Raw genomic sequence first — 19,532 nt, 5'->3', positions numbered from 1 at the left:
TAAAATATTATAATAACACTACTCAGCTCTTGCAGTTCTGAGTAGTGACTTTATGTGCACAAAGAGACATTCACCACTCTGCAGAGCCCCCGTATTACTTAAATCTTACAAGATTAATATAGATTCACATGTTGCATAGAATATTCTGGCCTTTTCCCCCCACGAGCTTCCAACCTTGGGATAAATACTTCACTGTGAGGATATATCCTTAAATTGCTAGTACAGTCAAAATGAGACAAATGTTCTAGAAAGGTCCTTTGCCTTAAACTAATATATGATACAAAGACTATATCTAACAAGTACAGATGCACTGACCCTCTGGGGAACAGGGATGAACAGTTGCAAAGTATTGCCACCTTTAGCCCCAGTCCAGTCTGTCTGTGTTTCAAACTATAATACAAATCTTGCGTGATAAATACAACAGTTGTGTTTTTATTTTCCAGGAAGACGCATACAGAGATGGTAATTGCCAAAAAGACTCTTCATAGGAATCTCAAGGAGATTAGCACAGTTGTAAGGCAGTTAGGTCCTCTTTCCATTATCATGATGACAAACTACCACATGTAAATTGGTGAAAGTCAGCACCATCCTCAGGAATTATTTTTGTAAAAGTCCAAGCTTAAATGAAGAGCTATGGGTGAGGGAATCGTCTGTCTGCATGACTGAAGTGGCCAAAACTTTTTCATTGCTTCTGAAAATTGCCCTCCTTCGACGACTGCCCAGTGACTGCTTTAGCTTCTCCTTAAAGAAAGTAGTTGTGAGAGTATAGAGGATGGGGTTCAGGGCACTGTTTATTGGCAGAACAAATATCACTATCCAGGAAGTGACAGTGTCTAGGAAAAAATATGAGATACTTAGTATGCTCTTTTGTAAGAACACTATAGGAGTAAGCATGTCTTTACGTCCTTTTAACTTTGTCTTTCTTTTTTTAACTTTATGTCACCTTATGTCATTTTTGAAGAATTCTACCATACTATCATGTTTTACAAGAAAGGGAAACCCTTTCAATGTTGCTCAATGTGTTTTTCATTGAGCTCACCATGGGTTTTGATGAGATGGAGGAAAAAAAAAAAAAAAGGACTTTTTAACAGAGAGTGGCTTTTTTTTTTTTTATATATATATATATCTACTAGAATTTAATAAAAGCACTGAATGTGAACTGAGGCCCATCTCTCTTTAGGAGAGTATTTAATATAAATCTAAATCCCCTTCAATACAAAATAATATAAAATCAACCTCAGTAATACCTAGTGTTTACATTGCAGTGTTCATCAGTAGGGCTCAAAATGCCGTACAAAAGCCACCATCAGAGGGGTGAAGTTACTCACTCAGAAAGCCATGAACGTTACCATCCTGAATCCCACTTTACCCATAGTTGTACGTCTGCTGCACACCCTCATGGTGGACATGCTTTATCTTTAACTACCCACCTATAATCACTTTTTTCCTGGTTATGCAAATGGCATTCAGTGCTGCCAGTGAGGCTGAAAAGGTTTTATGATAAAATCATTGTCAATTTACTACATTTCTTTAATGCCTTTCATCTTGTGGGGAATTATTTACCAATTTTCTACAAACATGAGGCATCAATTTTGTAAAATTATAATGGGAAAGCAGGATGCCTTCATTACAGTGTTATCTGTTAGCAGCTGCCAGGCTAGCAAGACTGCACATAACCAGTGCAGTAGTGGAGAGTTATGAAAGCGTGCATCTCTTTACCCTCTCAGGGGCAGATAGGGGACAGCGTGGTCCGTGATGGACTTATGGACTTACTCATACATATTACTGTGAGATTTTGCAGCTGTAGAAGAAAACTTCTTTGCTGGGTAACCTATTCTTGTTCTCACATACATACATGCATTTAAGGTTATATGTATTTACTTTAAAGTTCAATTTCTGAACCTAGATGAAGACAAACATTTTGGGCAATACTTCCTCTTCACCCATAGCTTGATAGAATTCCTCTGGCAGAATTGGTTTGCTTTAAACTGAATCTTTACCAAAAGAAATCTCACTCTTAAACGGCATTACCTAGAATTTCCACCTGGAATAAGGAGAGGATTTTAATGACAAAGACAGGAATCCAGCAGATGGCATCAGTGAATACAATAAAAAAAAATCGATTGGCGATGGCAACATCTCTGTGAATGTGACTCCTCATCTCTGATGTCTGAAGGGACGTTTTTTGAATGGAACAAAACATGCTGACATAGGAAAATACTATGATGACGAAGGCGAGCAGGTTCACACCTGTGGGAAAACAAGATGGAAATCGAATGGCATTGAAATGAGGACAATAGCTCCTTTCTCCCCTTTCTCCCACCACTCCTGTTTGATTTTCCTCCATTGCTTGGTTAAAATTTTTATGTTAGGAGCAGCTCCTCAATATTGTCAAGTGTCACACAGCCCGCTCGCATACCACGTGTTCCCATCTGTTACACAGTGAGATGTGAACAAGTTGTAAGAAGTTACTATAGAAACACAGTTAATGCACACAATGGGGGGGCTCATGATTCCACAGAGATCTGATCTCCCGACTAGAAATGCTGCGATAAATCTGCACCAGAAAGTGCCTCCAGGTCTCTAGCATGGTGATGAAAGAACGACATATTCCCCAGCAAAGTGACAAACCACTCTAAAGCGTATGTTCATTTCAGACAGCCTTCCTCAGTTCTGTATAAATATCCATCGCAAATTCCTGATGGAAGAACATGTGCAGAGCAAGCTGTGCAACTTGGATTTTAATCACACGGTGCTGTGTTGCAGAGCAAGACTTTTAAAAATTCATCAGATGGCAACTCTGCGTATTGGAGTGCTCCAATAAAGAGCTGAAAGCCATCGAAGGAGCCATTTCAGTCAAGATCCCAGCACCTGAAACAGTCACTTGCTCAGAAATATGGATCAAAAAAAAAAAGTCAAAGAATTGAAAAGCATAACATGATCATTTTATTGATGGGAAATCATTACATGAATTTGATTTGACATATGTATTGCATTTTTTACTTTCTACTCAATATAATTCTAAACAAACTACAGCTTTCATCTTTCAGTATGTAGGTTTTCTGTCTTGAGATTGAGAAATAAAAGGTAAATGTATGTGTATTGGCAAAACAACCTATACAGCTTAGCAAATGCAGGTCACGGAGGAGATCGTTTGGCAGCAGTTTGAATAATTTTCAGTCTTTGCTGTGAGCGAGTGCTCAAGCTGAGCATAACCAGTTCATACATATTTCAGACTGAAGTTTCTGGTTTTATTCTGTTTCTTTCAAGTTTGTTTTATATACATACATTTAATCATTATTCGTTGCCAGTATAATGCACATACAGCTATACTTTTAAAGTTTTATCCTGTGTTATTTATATCATCACAGTTTCCTGTGATGCACTGAAAACGATGCTGAGCAGTCGTTGAAGGTTGCTGATGTTATAGATTTATCAAAATGAAAAGGTTTCAAAACGAAATATAGTTAAGTAATTGCATGATCTCACTGTTATTACCCAAATTCCTATTTTCTTCTATGTCTTCTCCTCTTCTTTGTTACATTCACATGTGTTTTGTTAAAAATAGGTGCTAAACTCTTCAGGTAACAGACCCTTAAGAGTGCAGCCAGCACATGAGGCTCTGGTCCTCTTGCGTGCCTTTAGAAACTGCTGTAACACGAACATTAATGGTGTACTGAAAAGTGCATCTACCAGTGAGTATTCATTAGGTATTTTTTCTAGTAAAATCATATTAATCAGTAATTATGACACGTTAAAAATTAAACTTACCAAGAAAAATACTAAGGGAATACCTGTTGCCTCCAATTTCTTCCATTCGATCAGAATTCAGTGGGAAACAAACTCCATTTTTCCCATAATAATTTCCAAAAAAGTCCACATCCCAGAATGGGATTATTGCTATGACAAATCCAGCAATCCATATGGATATAAGAATCACTATTGTCTTCTGCTTTCCAGGGCGGATATTACTGAAGGGAAAGACAATCACTAAATACTTTTCCAAGGTCAGATATGTCAACAATAGGACTGAGACCTCTGTAGATAGCATGGCGATGAACCCCATGATATGACACGGTAAACTTTCCATCCACAGCACAGCATATTTTTTATACTGTCCACGGTATTTAACATCAAAAACTCCAATGAAGAACAAATACACCCCCATTAGACAATCAGCACCTATTTAAGAAACAGATTTCACAGTTTACTGAAAATAGCAACGAAACACTTTATGTATATCATACTTCTGTGCCTAGCCAAACTCTAGCTGGCATACAAAAATGATTTAACCCAGTGAGAATTCACTGCTGCTAAGTCATGCGATATGGGGCTATGAGCCTCCTGGTCACAAATGAATGGAAGTTCTGCCCATTGGGGATCCCACAGGCGCATATGCAAGGACCTTGGGTCAAACTCCTTGGCTGTAGCCAGCATGGTGACTTTTGGGGACAATGCGATATTGAATCCCTGCATGTTTGGCATGGAGACATCCAGCCCTGGAGAGAGGCCACAGCAATGTTTGGGCACTGAGCAGGGTCCAGATACAGCTGTGGCAGAGTTTCAGCCAGGAGCAAGCTACAAGTTTCCCAGGGAGAGCGTGGAAGACTTGACAGGTCTACGGCACTACACAGTAGTGTAATGACACCATGTAATAAATGACACTGTTATAAAAAATACACAGATGATTTCTGACATCTTGCCAGGGATTCACCTCTTCTAATTTTACACATCCACAATATGTATCTACCTACAGTATCTATCTAATTAGAATTAGGCAAATTGCACAATCCATTGACTATAACAAGATCTCAAAGTGACTAGTTCATAGACATCTGCACTGTAACCATCGTAAGTCAGGCAAGATAAAATCTTTCATGTGTGAAGGTAACGTAGTCAGAAAGCAGAGTTTATAGGCTTGGCTAACTTGAACAAAGAGATGGCAAGCAATAATAGGTCCTGTATGATTTTAAAGGGTTAACCACCAGGAAATAGCATCACCCTATTGCACCATAAATTTCAAGGAAGTAGACTTGGCTGCAGAAAGTCTGAAGTCAGTACCCCATTTCTATTGGCTCCAGGGTTCTTAATTTGGGAAGGACTGCTGGACAACATATGGTGCAATTGTTTGGAAGTAATCACTTTTTCTGAGTTGTGAAATATTTCAAAAATAGTAGAAACACTTATTATTTCTGGTGCCAAAAAAGGGCATATGATGATCACAGAATAATTCAGATAGGAAGTAGTCTACCACTAGCTGGTTTGTTCATAATCTTTAATGCAGAATGAAAAGTAGTAAATAATAAAGTAAAATGTTTAAGTTTCATAGGTTCTTTGTACACATCTTGAGTATCTAAAATCAAGGAACTGAAAGACCTTAGCTATTTCCTGGCATTCACTTTCATTTAGAATATTGGAAAATAGTGCAAAAATAGATAATGCATAATTTTCAAAAATGCATTGAAACTAGTATATTCTTATATTTGTGCCCAGAATGCAAACTGAAATTACTGAGGCATACTTAATGCTATACGTAGTTTATAAAGTAGTATATACAGTACTGTATTAACTATACAGTAGTATATTATTTTTATATATTATATCCATCATATATATACAGTATATTACTTTATATATATATTGACTGTACTAATATACTAATCTATTTATTATGAATACCTTTAATGCATACTTACAGCACAAAATTTTGATGGACATGGCATGTGTCTCATTTTCTGCTTTGATAAATGATCTCATTCCAATGACAAGAAGATTTCCAAAGCATGTAACACAAGCTATGACCCACACAAATACTCGCAGAACATTGTTAGCTAAGAGATCTTCAAAGGATGAAATCCCATCTGTTAGCGGCGTGCATATTCGCACATGGAGTGCATAGGAGCAGTAGTGAAACTTTTTGAAGTAGCTGAAAAGGAAAGAAATTACCGTGTAATGTGGGTTAAACACAAGTCACGGCTCCATACCAGTTATGCAGTTATGTGCCCTTTGTTCATATATGACTTGAGAGGAATGGTCAGAGCTGATAGACTTGTTTTCACAAACCTTTGAAGGACTTTGCTAATCTTTTTTTAATTTTATTTTACTTTATTTTTTGTCAGTGTGCAGGTAGTTGCTGTCCATGCAAAGGTGCTTGAGAAGCAGATCTTTTACTTTTCCCTGGCAGAAGGATTTTGCCTGCATTAACAGATCATGAAATGTCTGTGGAATGACTTAAATTTGGTAATGAACATTTAAGGATTTCAGCATATCAGATCATAAACATACCAGTTCCTTGACCATTCATTATTCATATAAATATTTCTCTATTTCAGTGGCAGTGCTTTCATAAAGAAGGCCTGTAGGACAGGCCACAAAGGCTCTAACAGAGTAAAGCCTGCAAGGAGATGGTTGTTTTGAATTGCATCCTTACAGCCTGCTGGCTTCTGGAAGATTTGAAAATATGTTCCAGTGTTTTCTGAATACTGGATACAAAAATGTTTAAAGTTAAACCTGTCCATAAGTGATGTTTCTTTTTATATTGAAGAAATACTGCACAGTGACTCAGTGTTAAAGAAACAAAAATATCAAAAATCAAACCCAGTTCTTGTATTTATCAGTAATTCAAAAACTTCCCATTTTATTTGTGAAACGATACTGATGAATAAAGAACAAGAATATCAAATATAAAAACTAGGATAGATTTACAAATGAAATTCTAACATGATTGAATTATGACTTGTATGAACAATGGTTTATGAAAATTTCTCATAAGGAAGGACACTTTAAATATTTAAAGAGACACAGGCATTTCAGTATACACATAGAAGTGTGATGTTCCTGAAGCTGTTTGCCTCAAATCAGGGATAGTAGTTTAAAGGCACCCGGTGTTTCTGGCATCTAGCTGTGACATATTGTGAAGAGAAAAGGCATGTTTTATGATACCAAGATAAAATGGTTGTATGGCACACATTCTATCTTCTTTATCAACATATATGGCTTTTACTCATGTTCAAAATATAATTATTTTTCCGTTTCCTGAGTCAGTTCCCAGTTTTGATGCTCCTGAATGACATATTCTACTTCTGCCTCCTAAGCTTAAGGCTACAGGAACTCCCAAGTAAGCAACTAGTTTCGTTTATTCAATTTCAGCCAGAAAAAGAAGTGTTAGGGGCAGAAAAAGAACTGGTGTGACACAATTTAGAAATGAGATAACTAAACAAGAAGCCTGTTTCCTTTCTCTGTTTAAAATATTAAATCTATTTTTTTTCCAGAAATTGGGCTCCCTGTTGAAGTAACTTGGAAACACAACTTGGGATGGTTTTAGACATTTTTGCATGAAATAAAACCCACGTCATTATTCTTTCTTTTATTTTGCATACATACATGTGGGAGAGGTTCCTCATATTCTGGAACATTCTTGCATTTATATTTGGAATCTCAATCATTTCCAGGTCTCTGTAAAATATGTAAATATGTAAATGTTATGATCTGTAAATTAATTATATGCAATAGGGTTTTCTTTAGTTATCAAAATTAGAATTACACAAGTGAGCATTTTCTTAAACCAAAGATCTTAAAGAAACAATTTTATGGCAAAATCCTGACTGTATTCAGTAAGAATGATCCTACTACTGTTTATCACAGAGCTTTTTACTGGAAGATTGTGTTATCAGGATATACATTTAACCTGAGCTCTCTTTGCATTTAGGCCATTTGACAACCGATGTACAAAAAATGACTTGCTGATAGAGGTTTTTGTTCCTTTCCTTGGGTGCTAAGCTTAGCTGCTCACAGCAGTGCAATTTAAAGCCTTATTATTACAAACCTTGGCCAAAGGGCCTTCCGATCAACAAAGGAGTCAGAGACCTGGAAACATTTAAGAAGAGGCAGAAATAGAAGACAGCTTCTGCTATAAGAATCAGAAGAAGAGAGGAAGAAATAACACAAGAAGGCAAAATGTATAATTCTCTCAGCTTTTCCTTGGGGAAGGGGGAATTCCCCTCTGTTATTCAGAATAACATTGCCCTGCAAGTTTTTGATAAGAAATTCAAGGTAGTGGAAGGTAGCTGTGGGCCAGCTGAGGAACAACAAGGACTCTAAAGATCTTTTGCGTCTAGATTACTAGAAGCAGCAGCTGTGGACAGTACAGACAGGCCTCCCCTTGGAAGGAAAGGCAGTCACAGGGACAAGCTAGTAGCTCACAGAAGTCGGATATTTTGTCACATTTTTGGAGTGCTGGCAGAGATGATTTGCACAAACCACAGCTACTAGCTGCCTAGCAGCAGAAGCTGCAGCAGGGAATGATTCAAGCAATGGTGTGTACAACTTGAAGGACAAATCACTAGAGTGTGAGCTTGCAGGTGAGGACCTGGTCCTTCTCCCACTTGCCACCCAAAGTGCTAAGATGACTTTTTTTTTTTTTTTTTTTAATTTTATTGTTTGAATAGGTTCAGGTGCCTGTGTTGGGTTTTGTTTCACCTGACATCAGGCCTCCACACTGTAGTTAAGGCTGGAGCTAAGTCTCCCTCAGAGCCAGAAGGGAGACTCTTGTCCTGCAAGGCTTTTTTCTGTCTGCTGACTGTAGAGGGAGCCTCAGAGAGAAGTCTTTAGAAAAATAAACTACAAATAAAATATATCAAAAAATTTAACATTAGAAAATATTAGGTTGAATAACCAGGCAGACATCCACATTATGTCTGCATTGGTAAAATGAAGAGGGACAAGACCCAGGCACGGTCCATTGGTCTAGTGGTCCATTCTGCCCAGCTGTTCTGGCCCTTGTGAGCTAGCATTGCCCAGGGCGATGCTGAGCAGAGCCTAAGGAGAGCAGGTTATGAGACATTCACCATTTAGGCAAAGAACCACCCACCCACCTTCTGTCTCTGACATCGCATGGTTCAATGGGACTTGCTGACTAGGGAGGGCACATACCCCATACAGGAGGGAAGATGATATTAAAAATCCGTAAAAATAAAATGCCAGTATAATATTTTCTATTACATATATGCAAGCAAAACCAGTACTAAGGTGCATTCAGCTCTTTAAAAATCCTAATGGTGACAGAGCCCTGAAAAAGACACTTTGTATACTGAATATATTCACAAAGCATGTCCTGAAGCATCTGAAAGCAAAGCTTCATTCTGCAGTATCCCAATAGACTTTCAGTGTACAGATACAGTACCAGGAGGGCCTGTGCAGGAGAGTTAGCAAGCCCAGCAAGGCGAGAAACAGTGACAGAAGTTCATTATTTCACACTTTTGGCTAAAATGGAAAAACAAAAGAAGCAATTGGAATGGGTTGTTGATTAGCTGTGATTTGAACAGTAAGACAGTCTCCTGACATAGGCAAAGAAAACTAACTGTATGCACCTGACAGAGAGGGAAATGCTAATGGAAACCTGCCATGCTGTACAAATCCATTGCACGATGTATGCGCTGCAGGTACTGGTGTACTTGGACTGCAGCTTACCATTTCCCCAGAGGATTCGGCTGAGATTCTTTTTGGTTCATGTTCAAGCCCAAGATCAGTGGCATTATTTTTTCCCCCCACAAGATTTTAAACTTTAAAAACTCTCTCTCTCTCTCTTTTTTTTTTTTTTTTTTTTTTTTTTTTTTTGGATTATATACTGTCTATCCCATGAAGTAAAATGCCTGTCATCCTGTCAGCAAGTCTTGTGGAAAAATGAATGCGTAGTGAGAGCACTTTGTTCTGGTTAATTCTAACCCAGTCGGATTTTTGGGAGACTGACATTATGTCTGTCTTACATTCTTTGTTCCCGTACTGCATGTTCTGAGTTGAAAACGCAGATCAGACAATCATTTTGACAGGCAGGCAGGTGGTACTGTTACATTGGCAGCAACATATCTATCACGGTTAATGTGTTCTCAGATTGAAATAACTACACTTTTTCCAGCTGGTCAAGGTTTATATAGCAGCAGAGCATGTCTCTGTCCATATTTCAAAACAATGGCCTCTGTTAAGGTTACTGTCTTGTCCCTGTGGTGATTTATGGACTGGAATATTGATATTAAGTTATACTCACTGCATTTAGTTCTGTGAATAATAGTGGTACCAAGGGCTGTATTGCACTTCACAAAGAACCTCAAAGGAAGTTATTCTGGCACAGCTGCCACATGATAGACTCACTTATCCACAAAAAAAGCACTTCACATGCCCTGGAGACACCTGTTTGAGATGCCCATGAAGAAATGGCTAATATGGCACAAGACCTACAAGAGACCTGTGGCCTTCTGGAGTAGGAGGTGACAACCAGGAGGGGTAGATAGATTTCCAAGGGCATCTCCAATGACACCAAAGTCCTACACGTTGTCAGCTGAATGAGTCAGTGGTGAATACAGTCAGGGGGATCTGGAAAATGGTTTGTCTCAACATAGACCAGATTTTGGTTTGAATTGCTCTTCAGACTAATACTCCATCAGGCATTACTTGACATGTCCTGTGGTATCTGAGACATCCATGTGGGCAAACAGATAGGACACAGGGCCTGCGAAAGACCAAACACTTCCAGGAGTGGCAGCCAGGAAAAATACAGCAGGGATCTCAAAAAGCAATGTTTTCCTGAATTCTCTTAAATTTTACCCTTACATTAATGATTTTAGACACATTACCCACCTGTTACCCATGGACACTTCACATATAGGGTCTATGAAGAGGAACTGAATATTATCCTGTACACTGACTTCAGCACAGTGTTTTTAACTGTATGGCACAGGAGAAAATTACCAAACAAAGAGTTGCAGGAAAGCTGTCCAGATTCATCATTAGGATTAATTCAGGATGTTTTCCTGAATTAATTTTCCTGATGCTTAACAAAAAATAGTGTGAACTGAAGCTCAGCTATTTAAAAGTAACACCTCATTCTTCTTCTGGACAGCTTTTTAAGAAAAAGCCATATAGCACAGAATGACAATTTTAAAAAGATGTTACCCTCATGTTTTACAACCCTGAATCCAATAAAATTAGAAGATATTCATTTAGATGAGTGAATCTTTGTGAATTAAAGAAGAAATAACAACAATTCTGACTTCAAGCTTTGTGTAAAATAATTTAAAAAAAATGTGGTTTTCAACACATGAGTATTTTATGAGCCACCACAAATTAGATTTTATAGAGGTTCTAAAATACTTCTTACAATTTATTTAGGTCCTGATCTGCCCAGGTAGCCTAGCTGTGCTTGTTGTGTAATTTGTTCTTTCTTTATGTGTATTGTTTGCTCCTAGCCTCATCATTTGTGAATAGCAGTAAAACTGAGCAAACTGTATGGCTGTAAATCATGCATTTTGGCCTGCTATCTTAGGGTGTTGAGGACTCCTGTAGAAATAGAAAATTAAAGTACATTCAGCATCTAATCGAGTGACAATCAGTGTTCTGCAATTTATGAATATTTCTCCTGGAAAGAAAGGATATTATTTAGCGTATTATGCTAGTAAAATATTTCTGGTTTTACTTACAATGACTGAAGCTGCTGAAGGCTTTCAAAGTGATCCTCTGAGAGGTGAGAAAGTGGATTGAAAGACAGATTCCTAAAAGAAACAGAAACTGTTTCTAACTTTATTAAAAAAAAAAAAAAAAAAAAAAAAAAAGACAAAATAAACTATTACATTTAAGTTCAGTTGGGAATTCTCATTTATAACTTACAGCTTTTGTAAATACTTCAGATCTTTGAAAATATAACGTGGCAATTCTGTAATCCTGTTGCTGGACAGATCCCTTCAAGAAACACGGAGAACAAGAGAAATCAGATTCATCCCCAATATTCCACCATCCATTTCAATATACAATCTTTAAAAACTTGAAGACACAGATTTCCTTCTTTTCATAGGTGAGGAGGCACACTACCTTGCTTAAAAGTCTAATAGCAGCAAAATTATCTTTTATAATTTTTTTGTTCATCCAGTATTTCCTTGCTCTAATTTTATCCATAAGTCACTTTGAAGCCAGTCGGTACAGGCACTGATGTTTGGCAATTGCTAAACATGGATCATTTTAGCTCTGATTCATCATACCTCATTCAGCTGAGGTATCTAATTTGGGAACCTGGTTGCCTGAGGGTCTCTGTATAATTTATGAACTTAATCATTGCTGAGAGGTGAGATGAATCAAGGCCTAATTACATAGATGTGAAGCTTTCACATTTAATATAGGTAGAGCATGGAAAAAACAAAGCAAAATAAATACAAATCCCATGGTAAAGACTGTTTTTGGTGAACAAGCTATTTGTTTCATGGAGTTTCCACCATGCCAGAAGATCAGTGTCTTTAACAAATGATTCTAGTTGCTGTTCTCTTCCAACAGCCTTTAGCAGCCCGTTTCAATCACTCGCATCTTTCCAGCCACTGGTGGCTTTCCTTCCAGCTTTCCCTTCTCTTTTTGGCTTCTGCTCCTTCCGCAGCCATTCTCTGTCCCTGCCTAAATACACCATGCCAGATAACGAGGTAGCCAAGCCCCAGATGCAGCGTGGTGCTGCTACATGCAGGTGAGCCTGACGCATCCATGCTCATCCTTGGGGCAAGTGGCAGACTAGCATCTAAAAGTAGCTGAAAATCTTAAAGCTAAAGGGAGGAGGCTGGTCCACCTCCATAAAGCAGCCGTTGTGTCCCATTTATTTTTCTGTAGAGTATACAGGGAATAGAGAGACCCTCAGAGTGATCCAAAGAGACTCAGAAATGCTGTTGGCTCTGGAAGACCCTGGTGGAGTTTCCAGGAGGGGAAGGAGCCTGATGGTCACTTGGATACAGGGGGATCTTGTCTTTTAGCCTGTACATTACAAACTGTGCCTGCTGCAAATCCTAGAAAGCCTCACAATCAGAGGTATCAGGTTCTCCTTCCCCACGGTGCTGCCTAAGACACTACACACAGCTCCCTCTTGCTGGCCTCTTCCTGGCCTCTAGCCCTTGCTTCTGCATGGCCTGCTGGCCCACCTTTAGCAGGAAAGGGACAATGCACTCACAGATGACAGGCATTACTGCTCACACACTATCATTTAAAAATAGACTGTAAAAAGCTCACAATTCCCCCAAATCTTTTAAGGAGGAAAAGGTATATGCCGGCACAAAGTGAAGTTGATTTCCACGAAGAATCCTGTAAAGGAAAATATGTATTAGCCTAAATACCTAATGATTCAATTTAATACACAGTGCTAATTTTATGTTTCTGTGTCACTACCTGGCTTTCTATTTTTTTAGTTGTATTAGACCTTCCATAGGACCCTGGCTAATTTTTACAAGCTGTATAAGTTGCAAGGTGTGTTGCGGTCACTGCAAAACAAACCTACACAAGGCTAAAGAGTTAGTTAAGTAAAACTGTCCTTAGCATTAATTAAAAGCAAGCAATTACCTACGTAAGAGAGCAACATGAAATTTTATTTGATTGAAAGCTGTGGGATTTGCTGTCCAGACAGAAAAGTTACATATCCAAATTTAGGTGTGTTGTTTTTGTTTTTTCCTTTTGCTCTCACTGGGTTTCATACCATCCCACTGCAGGGAATTCTCTTTCCTCACTGGTAAGACACCACCCCAAGTAGGACAAGGAACACTTCATATTTCTGAATCTTTACATGTTTTTCTTCATGATCCTCCTTCAGATCCCCCTTCAGATTCTGTTTTTCCTTTCCTCTGTATTATATGAACTGTAGCTGAATATGAAAAAAGTTAGAATGTGCATTATTGTTGTATACAAAAATATTTAATTTTATCAGCAATGATATTTTTTGCTTATCCCCTGCATGGGAATATGCCAGTCTGAAGGAGGAATGAATTCAGCAAGAAAAAACATCTGCAGGTTGAGATTCAGGCATACTGTATTATGTCTGCTTTGTGATCAGACTGCGAGTCCCAGGACTTCATGGAGTTTGAAAAGCCTGGTACTCATGATCTGGTCACAAGGCAGAAAGCATATAGTATGCTTATTTCTTATTCTTTTTGTTGAAACAAGTGATATCATGACAATTGCCAAAATGCTCCATGTGACTATGCTTACAATAATTCATTTAGTGGTAAAGAATACCTCCCTGACAAAAGCACAACTGTCCTGATTAGGCTTTATATATTGAGACAAATACTGTGTTGAGAACTGAGTCACACATATTCAAAAGGTTTTTATTGCTTTGTTTTTATGTCTTTTACTTACAATACCGTGAGCGCATCACATTCTAGGAAGGTGGTATTAGTTAAGGTCTTAATACGATTGCCTTCAAAATCCCTAAATAACAATAAGGAAACTGTTATTCATGAGTTGTAGAATGATTTTGCAGGAGGGAGTACAAGCTCCTGCATAATCTCCTTTTTATGTCCCTCCTTTATTTCTTCCAAAATTAACCCTAATTTATTACCTAGATCTAAAAAAGTATAGCCCTTTCTTTGTTGTGATTTCATCTTTATTTATGGCCCAGCTCACCAACCCTTTCAGCAATAGTAAAGTAATACATTTTCATTTCTCATATGTAGTCTGTATACCAGAATAAATAGAGGCCACTAGGTGGAGATTTTACATCTAATTGCAACGTATGTCTATTTTATCCTAAGTTATGCTTAGGGTAAACATATTCACAATAACTTACTTCATTTTCTTTGGTAAACTGAAGTGAAAGACAGAATTTTGTTAAGCTCATGAGAGTCATGAGAACAAGAAGCAGCTCTAAAAGTTTATGTTGGCAGAGAACTGTGGTATCTTTCAGATAGGCATTTGAGACAACATGAGGTTCAACATTGGCAAAAGCTCTACTGTTTTTAGAATGTCACACCTGGCTTGGACTAACAGAATAAAAAAATGATGAATTTTTGTCTTCACAGAAAATGATACAATAATTTAGCAAAGGAAACTTTCATGTGATTTACTTACATCCAGTTAATAAGAGGCATTTCACTACAGATCTTCTTAGGAAGAGTCTCAAGTGAATTGTTTATCATTGATCTTCATAAATTAAAACATGGTTAGAAAACAAGATGTTTTATCATACTTCACAGCAAAATAAGTAAGTGTAAGAAAGATATGCAAATGTAAACTTTTGAGAAAATTCCAAGATTAGGTTAGTTACATTGCTTTAAAACTTAAGGCAAATTTAGATTTTACAGAACTACAGAAAAAAAAGAAAAAGAAAAAAAAAAAAGAACAAAAAAAAAGAGTAAGTTGCCAGTAACAAAACATGTTTAGTATCAGAAAAATAATTGCTAGTTCTTAATATTTTTTTTTCTTTAATAAGCAATGGATACATTGACTGAGAAATATGTTGAATCATATTGATTTGATCAACCCGCCCCCCACCATCCCTTAAAAACATAACCAACAACAAACCAACAAACAAACAAAACCATGTGTCCATTAAAAAAGTTAAATCCTCACTACTGGTATTGTAGGTTTTCCACATGTGCTCTGACCTTTCTCAAGCTCTTTCCCATGGGAGCTGGTAAGGGTACGGAGGATAAGGGTAGGGTGGTATTTCAATTCTCCAAGTTACTAATGCCAGCTTTGGTGGCCGCAGCTGCCTACCAGGAGCTTAGCTGAGACACTTGAGTCATTGACTAATTAAAGATGCAAAGTTTTTCATCTTCTCTGCCCTGAGCCAAAGTAGCAAAAAAATGCATTTTCCACTAGCAAAACCAAATGATTTATTTCCCTGGATACTAATAAAAACAGCTGCTATGTTTTATGAGAAACTGAGATTGTACTTCTCAGGTGCTGATTTACTTGTTGAGGGTGGTGGAAGGAACTTATAGGATATCATTTCTCCTTCCTGCGCACTGTAATCTCTGTCTGAAATGGAATTTCTGTTATAGTCATCACAGTGGGATCTGCATGGTGAATTATCTCAATACCTAGATACTCTTCATTTTCTAAAAGGAGAGGCTAGGTTTCTCCAGGTTGTACTCACGAATTTTCAGTTTAGATCATGAGTTTCTTATAGGTGTTCAGGGAAAAGAGATATGATCCTAAACAGTTTTACAACTTCAAGAATGTGCTTTAGTTTTAACTGAAACATAATTAGGGTGGTCCTAGCGTGAAAAATGCTTTTGAGAAATTCACATTTGAATCTAGAATAGGTAAGTATTGGGAGTTGGCAAGCGTGACTCCTTCATGAAGGATATGCTTGAAATCTTGGGAAAATGAAGGAATTTGGAGGAAAAACAAAAAGATAGAAGGGAAAGCTACTTGGGTATTGAACAATATCAATATGAAAATGTGTAAGAGCAATACTTACAGAAAAAACAAAGACTTTAGGCCAGTAAATAACTGCTGTGAAATTTTCGCTATTGGGTTATAATCCAGAATTCTGGAAAGAAAGAATAGTTGTTTTTTTTTTTTTTTTCTTTTCTTTCTATATCAGTGGTCCTTGTAAGGAAACAGCGAAAAGAAGGACAAATTGAGCAAACCACAAGGAAGCTTCTTGTCTGCAATTCCAGAATCACTAGGCCTAGAAAATGGACCCAGAATAACTAGACTTCCAAAAATTGAAATGTAGTCTTTGTAACAGCAATAAGGAATTGCAGGCTGTAATCTTTCACAATATTTTTGTACAGAATGCTATGTACAAACATAGATTTACTGCTTTGTTTCTTTCCTTTTAGACCAAAGCCAGATATGCATACGTTGCTAGAAATGAATAATACTTTTACAGACAAGGAGAAAATGGGTACTCACAGCCATTTCAGTTTGTGTAGATCTCTGAATACCCCAGGTTTCAAGCTGGTGATGCAGTTATGGCTGAGATACCTGTTGAAAAAGAGTATAACGCTGGAACTAAAATAATGCTATCTAAAACCTGGTAGACTAATTTTAAAGAGAGGAAGCCAAAAACATTCAGACATGATGAGAGCAACCAGAAAGATAAACAACTGTGACAGGCAATGCTGGATTTTAAAATGCTATATTTTAAGGTTACTATCTCATAAAAGGCTGTCTGCTACTGCAAGGGCAATAGCATTTGACTTAATGCTTTTTAATATTTTATATGTGGAATGATGCTTGGTAAAGCATTAAAAATGTGTTTTATGAATAGTTTTGTGCTGCACAGGGGTAGATATGTTTTGCTGTGATGCAATGGACAACTTTTGCCTAGGTCTTATACATACACTATTTCAGATCAAGACAGATGTAGTAAAAAAACACTATGCATTAATACACATTGATCTGTCAAAATGTCAATAACTGTAGTTTTTTATTCCAAACTTGATAAGAAGCCTGTAAGATTAGCCTGATTTTCAAAGGCACTGAGATTTTATCATCTGTTGGAAGTGGTGAGGTACCTGGATTTTGAGAAATACTGCCTAAAAATGCTACAAATACCAACATCTGAATAATTTAGCCAACACGCTTTGTGAAAATCAACTAATGAGGCGCTGTCAGGTACACATACCAAATGAAGTTTATAATGGGTGAGTGAGGATAAAGAAAGAAGTTCAGTGATTTGTCTTTGTCCCAGAGTTCAATTAGAGTCACAGTAGGAGTTAAAATACAGGGACTGCTGACTTCTAGCACCTTTCTTAAGCTACTAAAATATGCTGAATTATGTTTGAATGAGACTGAAGGGTGGAAGTTTTGATGCAACTTCCCATTTTTTTTGGAAGGATGTTTGCTCTGTGATATCCAAGAAGCAAGGTGTGATATAAAAAGGCAAAACTAGGACAATACTGTACTCACAATTTCTGAAGTTTGTATAGTCCAAAGAATGCTCTCCTCGATATTGTCTGGATGCAATTGTTTTGTAGAAATCTAGTATAGAAAAGGTAAGAAAACCAGGATAATCTTGTCTTATTAACTTCTTATAATTGCAGATATTTCATAATCCCCTATTTATCCCCTTCTGCCATTTAAAGCACACTGCTAAATTAATGCCTGATGTAATACCACTGAAGTCAGATTCAGTATTTTCCACCAGAGCAGAACTTTCTAATGACTTCTATGAAGCTATTCAATACACAGTCGTGTCATTCTCATTTCTTGATTATGCTATTGGAATAGAATATCATAGGGTATAAAAAAGAAGGTGTAAAATAGAAAGCACTGGAGGCTGGAGAGAAAAGCCAATATTGTTTGAGGGTGCAGGCATACTATTTTGAATTTTATGAAATGTAAAAAATAGTGAGGCCATCCTTCTTGACACTTGTGTTAATGTACATTGAATCTGGTGGCGCACCTCTGCTGAAAATTAGTGGCATATATATTTTGTTTATATAAAATTGGGAAGCACCCTGCCCACTCTTCAAATTATACACTCCTTTCCCATGGAAAGGCAATGCTTGAAGGCTGCTAATCTCTTCTGGTGGTTTGAGCTGTCATTAGGAATTATCTAGCAAAAGGCATGCACTATCCAATCCAAAACAAAAGGTGAGCTCAAATATTGTGTATTTATGTTTTTTTTTTTTTTTTGTTTGTTTGTTTTTAATGAGGTTTTATCATATGTCTGTCATATGAATTTTTACCCTTATATTTGTCCATTTTCTCATGCAGACCACATATTTGCTAGCTTTATATGTATACCTTAATCCCGTAAGAATTTATTTGAGGGAGATGCCAATTACAGTGCTGACTGAGTGATTGATTCTTATTTTTTATTTTTGTTATTAACAACAGCCATATTTAAAAAGGATACAAGTCATTCTACCTCATAATATCCAAATATCTCCCTTCTTCATAACTCAGTGGAAGGCAGACTGGTTCCTACAGGAACTTGGAGGAAGCTGTATTGGAAGCCCTCCAAGTCAAATTCCAATAAGAAGGCCACTTACTATATAAAGAACATGGAAGACACCATCCAGCTTGAAAAAATGTACCAGTGATCTATGAGAGGACTGACTACATAGTAGAACTTGCCATGTGTGCAGCTAATTTCATAATTTGTGTTTGGTTTCCATGGTGTTGAGACATCAAAAAAGAAAGAAAAGGGAAAAATTTAAAAGATGTGTTATTTAACCTTATAAAATGGTAAGTTGCAGTTTCATCACCAAACGGCAGTAGTGCTTATTTGGCAGATTTATTTTCTGCTTACTTATTTTTCTGTGCCAGGGACTGAGACCAGATCTCTGTGTATGAAGCTGCCCACATCTGTGCCTATCCAGCTAGACTGGCAGACCAGCATGATCAAAACATCAATTTTGAAAGCAAGTGCTGTGCATTACTGTTAAAAAGTGAACACAGAGGTGACTGTGCATTGATTTTATGCATTTCATGCAGTCCTGGACTCATGTAATGCTTTAATAAACTGTCAAGATACTTACATTTTCTTCACCTTTGTGTACTTGCTGAAAACTTCATCTGGAAGAGAATGGATCTGGTTGTGTGCGAGTGACCTAAAAGTAATCAGTAACTGATGTTTAAACACAGGCTCAGAGTCTAAAAGTCTTTGGGTGCATTGCATTGCATTTCTTAACACTGGGTGCATTACTTTGGGTGCATCACACTGCCTGGGAAGCCTGGTAGCCTCCTCAGCTTCTTTGTCATCCATCCTCATTGTTTGAATCCCCAGGTGAAGCTTCAGTGCCCTCCCAGGATTAGCTGGGAGGGAAAGTTCTCACTTT

General features: G+C 37.4%; 1 protein-coding gene across 1 annotated transcript in view; it reads right to left on the bottom strand.

The window, feature by feature from the left end:
- Nucleotides 1–597: 597 nt before the first annotated feature.
- Nucleotides 598–19,532, bottom strand: part of RXFP2 (relaxin family peptide receptor 2) — a gene marked incomplete at both ends in the record, with an annotated part of 33,715 nt that continues 14,780 nt past the window's right edge. The window contains 14 exons of the mRNA XM_082751722.1: nucleotides 598–833; nucleotides 2,032–2,250; nucleotides 3,772–4,182; nucleotides 5,697–5,926; nucleotides 7,384–7,455; nucleotides 11,472–11,543; nucleotides 11,659–11,730; nucleotides 13,030–13,101; nucleotides 14,149–14,220; nucleotides 14,860–14,931; nucleotides 16,217–16,288; nucleotides 16,657–16,728; nucleotides 17,656–17,727; nucleotides 19,233–19,304. Coding sequence (XP_082607848.1) covers nucleotides 598–833; nucleotides 2,032–2,250; nucleotides 3,772–4,182; nucleotides 5,697–5,926; nucleotides 7,384–7,455; nucleotides 11,472–11,543; nucleotides 11,659–11,730; nucleotides 13,030–13,101; nucleotides 14,149–14,220; nucleotides 14,860–14,931; nucleotides 16,217–16,288; nucleotides 16,657–16,728; nucleotides 17,656–17,727; nucleotides 19,233–19,304 — 1,816 coding nt within the window. The remainder of the gene's footprint in view (nucleotides 834–2,031; nucleotides 2,251–3,771; nucleotides 4,183–5,696; nucleotides 5,927–7,383; nucleotides 7,456–11,471; nucleotides 11,544–11,658; nucleotides 11,731–13,029; nucleotides 13,102–14,148; nucleotides 14,221–14,859; nucleotides 14,932–16,216; nucleotides 16,289–16,656; nucleotides 16,729–17,655; nucleotides 17,728–19,232; nucleotides 19,305–19,532) is intronic.

This window comes from Aythya marila (assembly GCF_965140915.1).
Source record: "Aythya marila genome assembly, chromosome: 1".
NCBI lineage: Eukaryota > Metazoa > Chordata > Aves > Anseriformes > Anatidae > Aythya > Aythya marila.
This window is presented reverse-complemented; position numbering and strand designations above follow the sequence as displayed.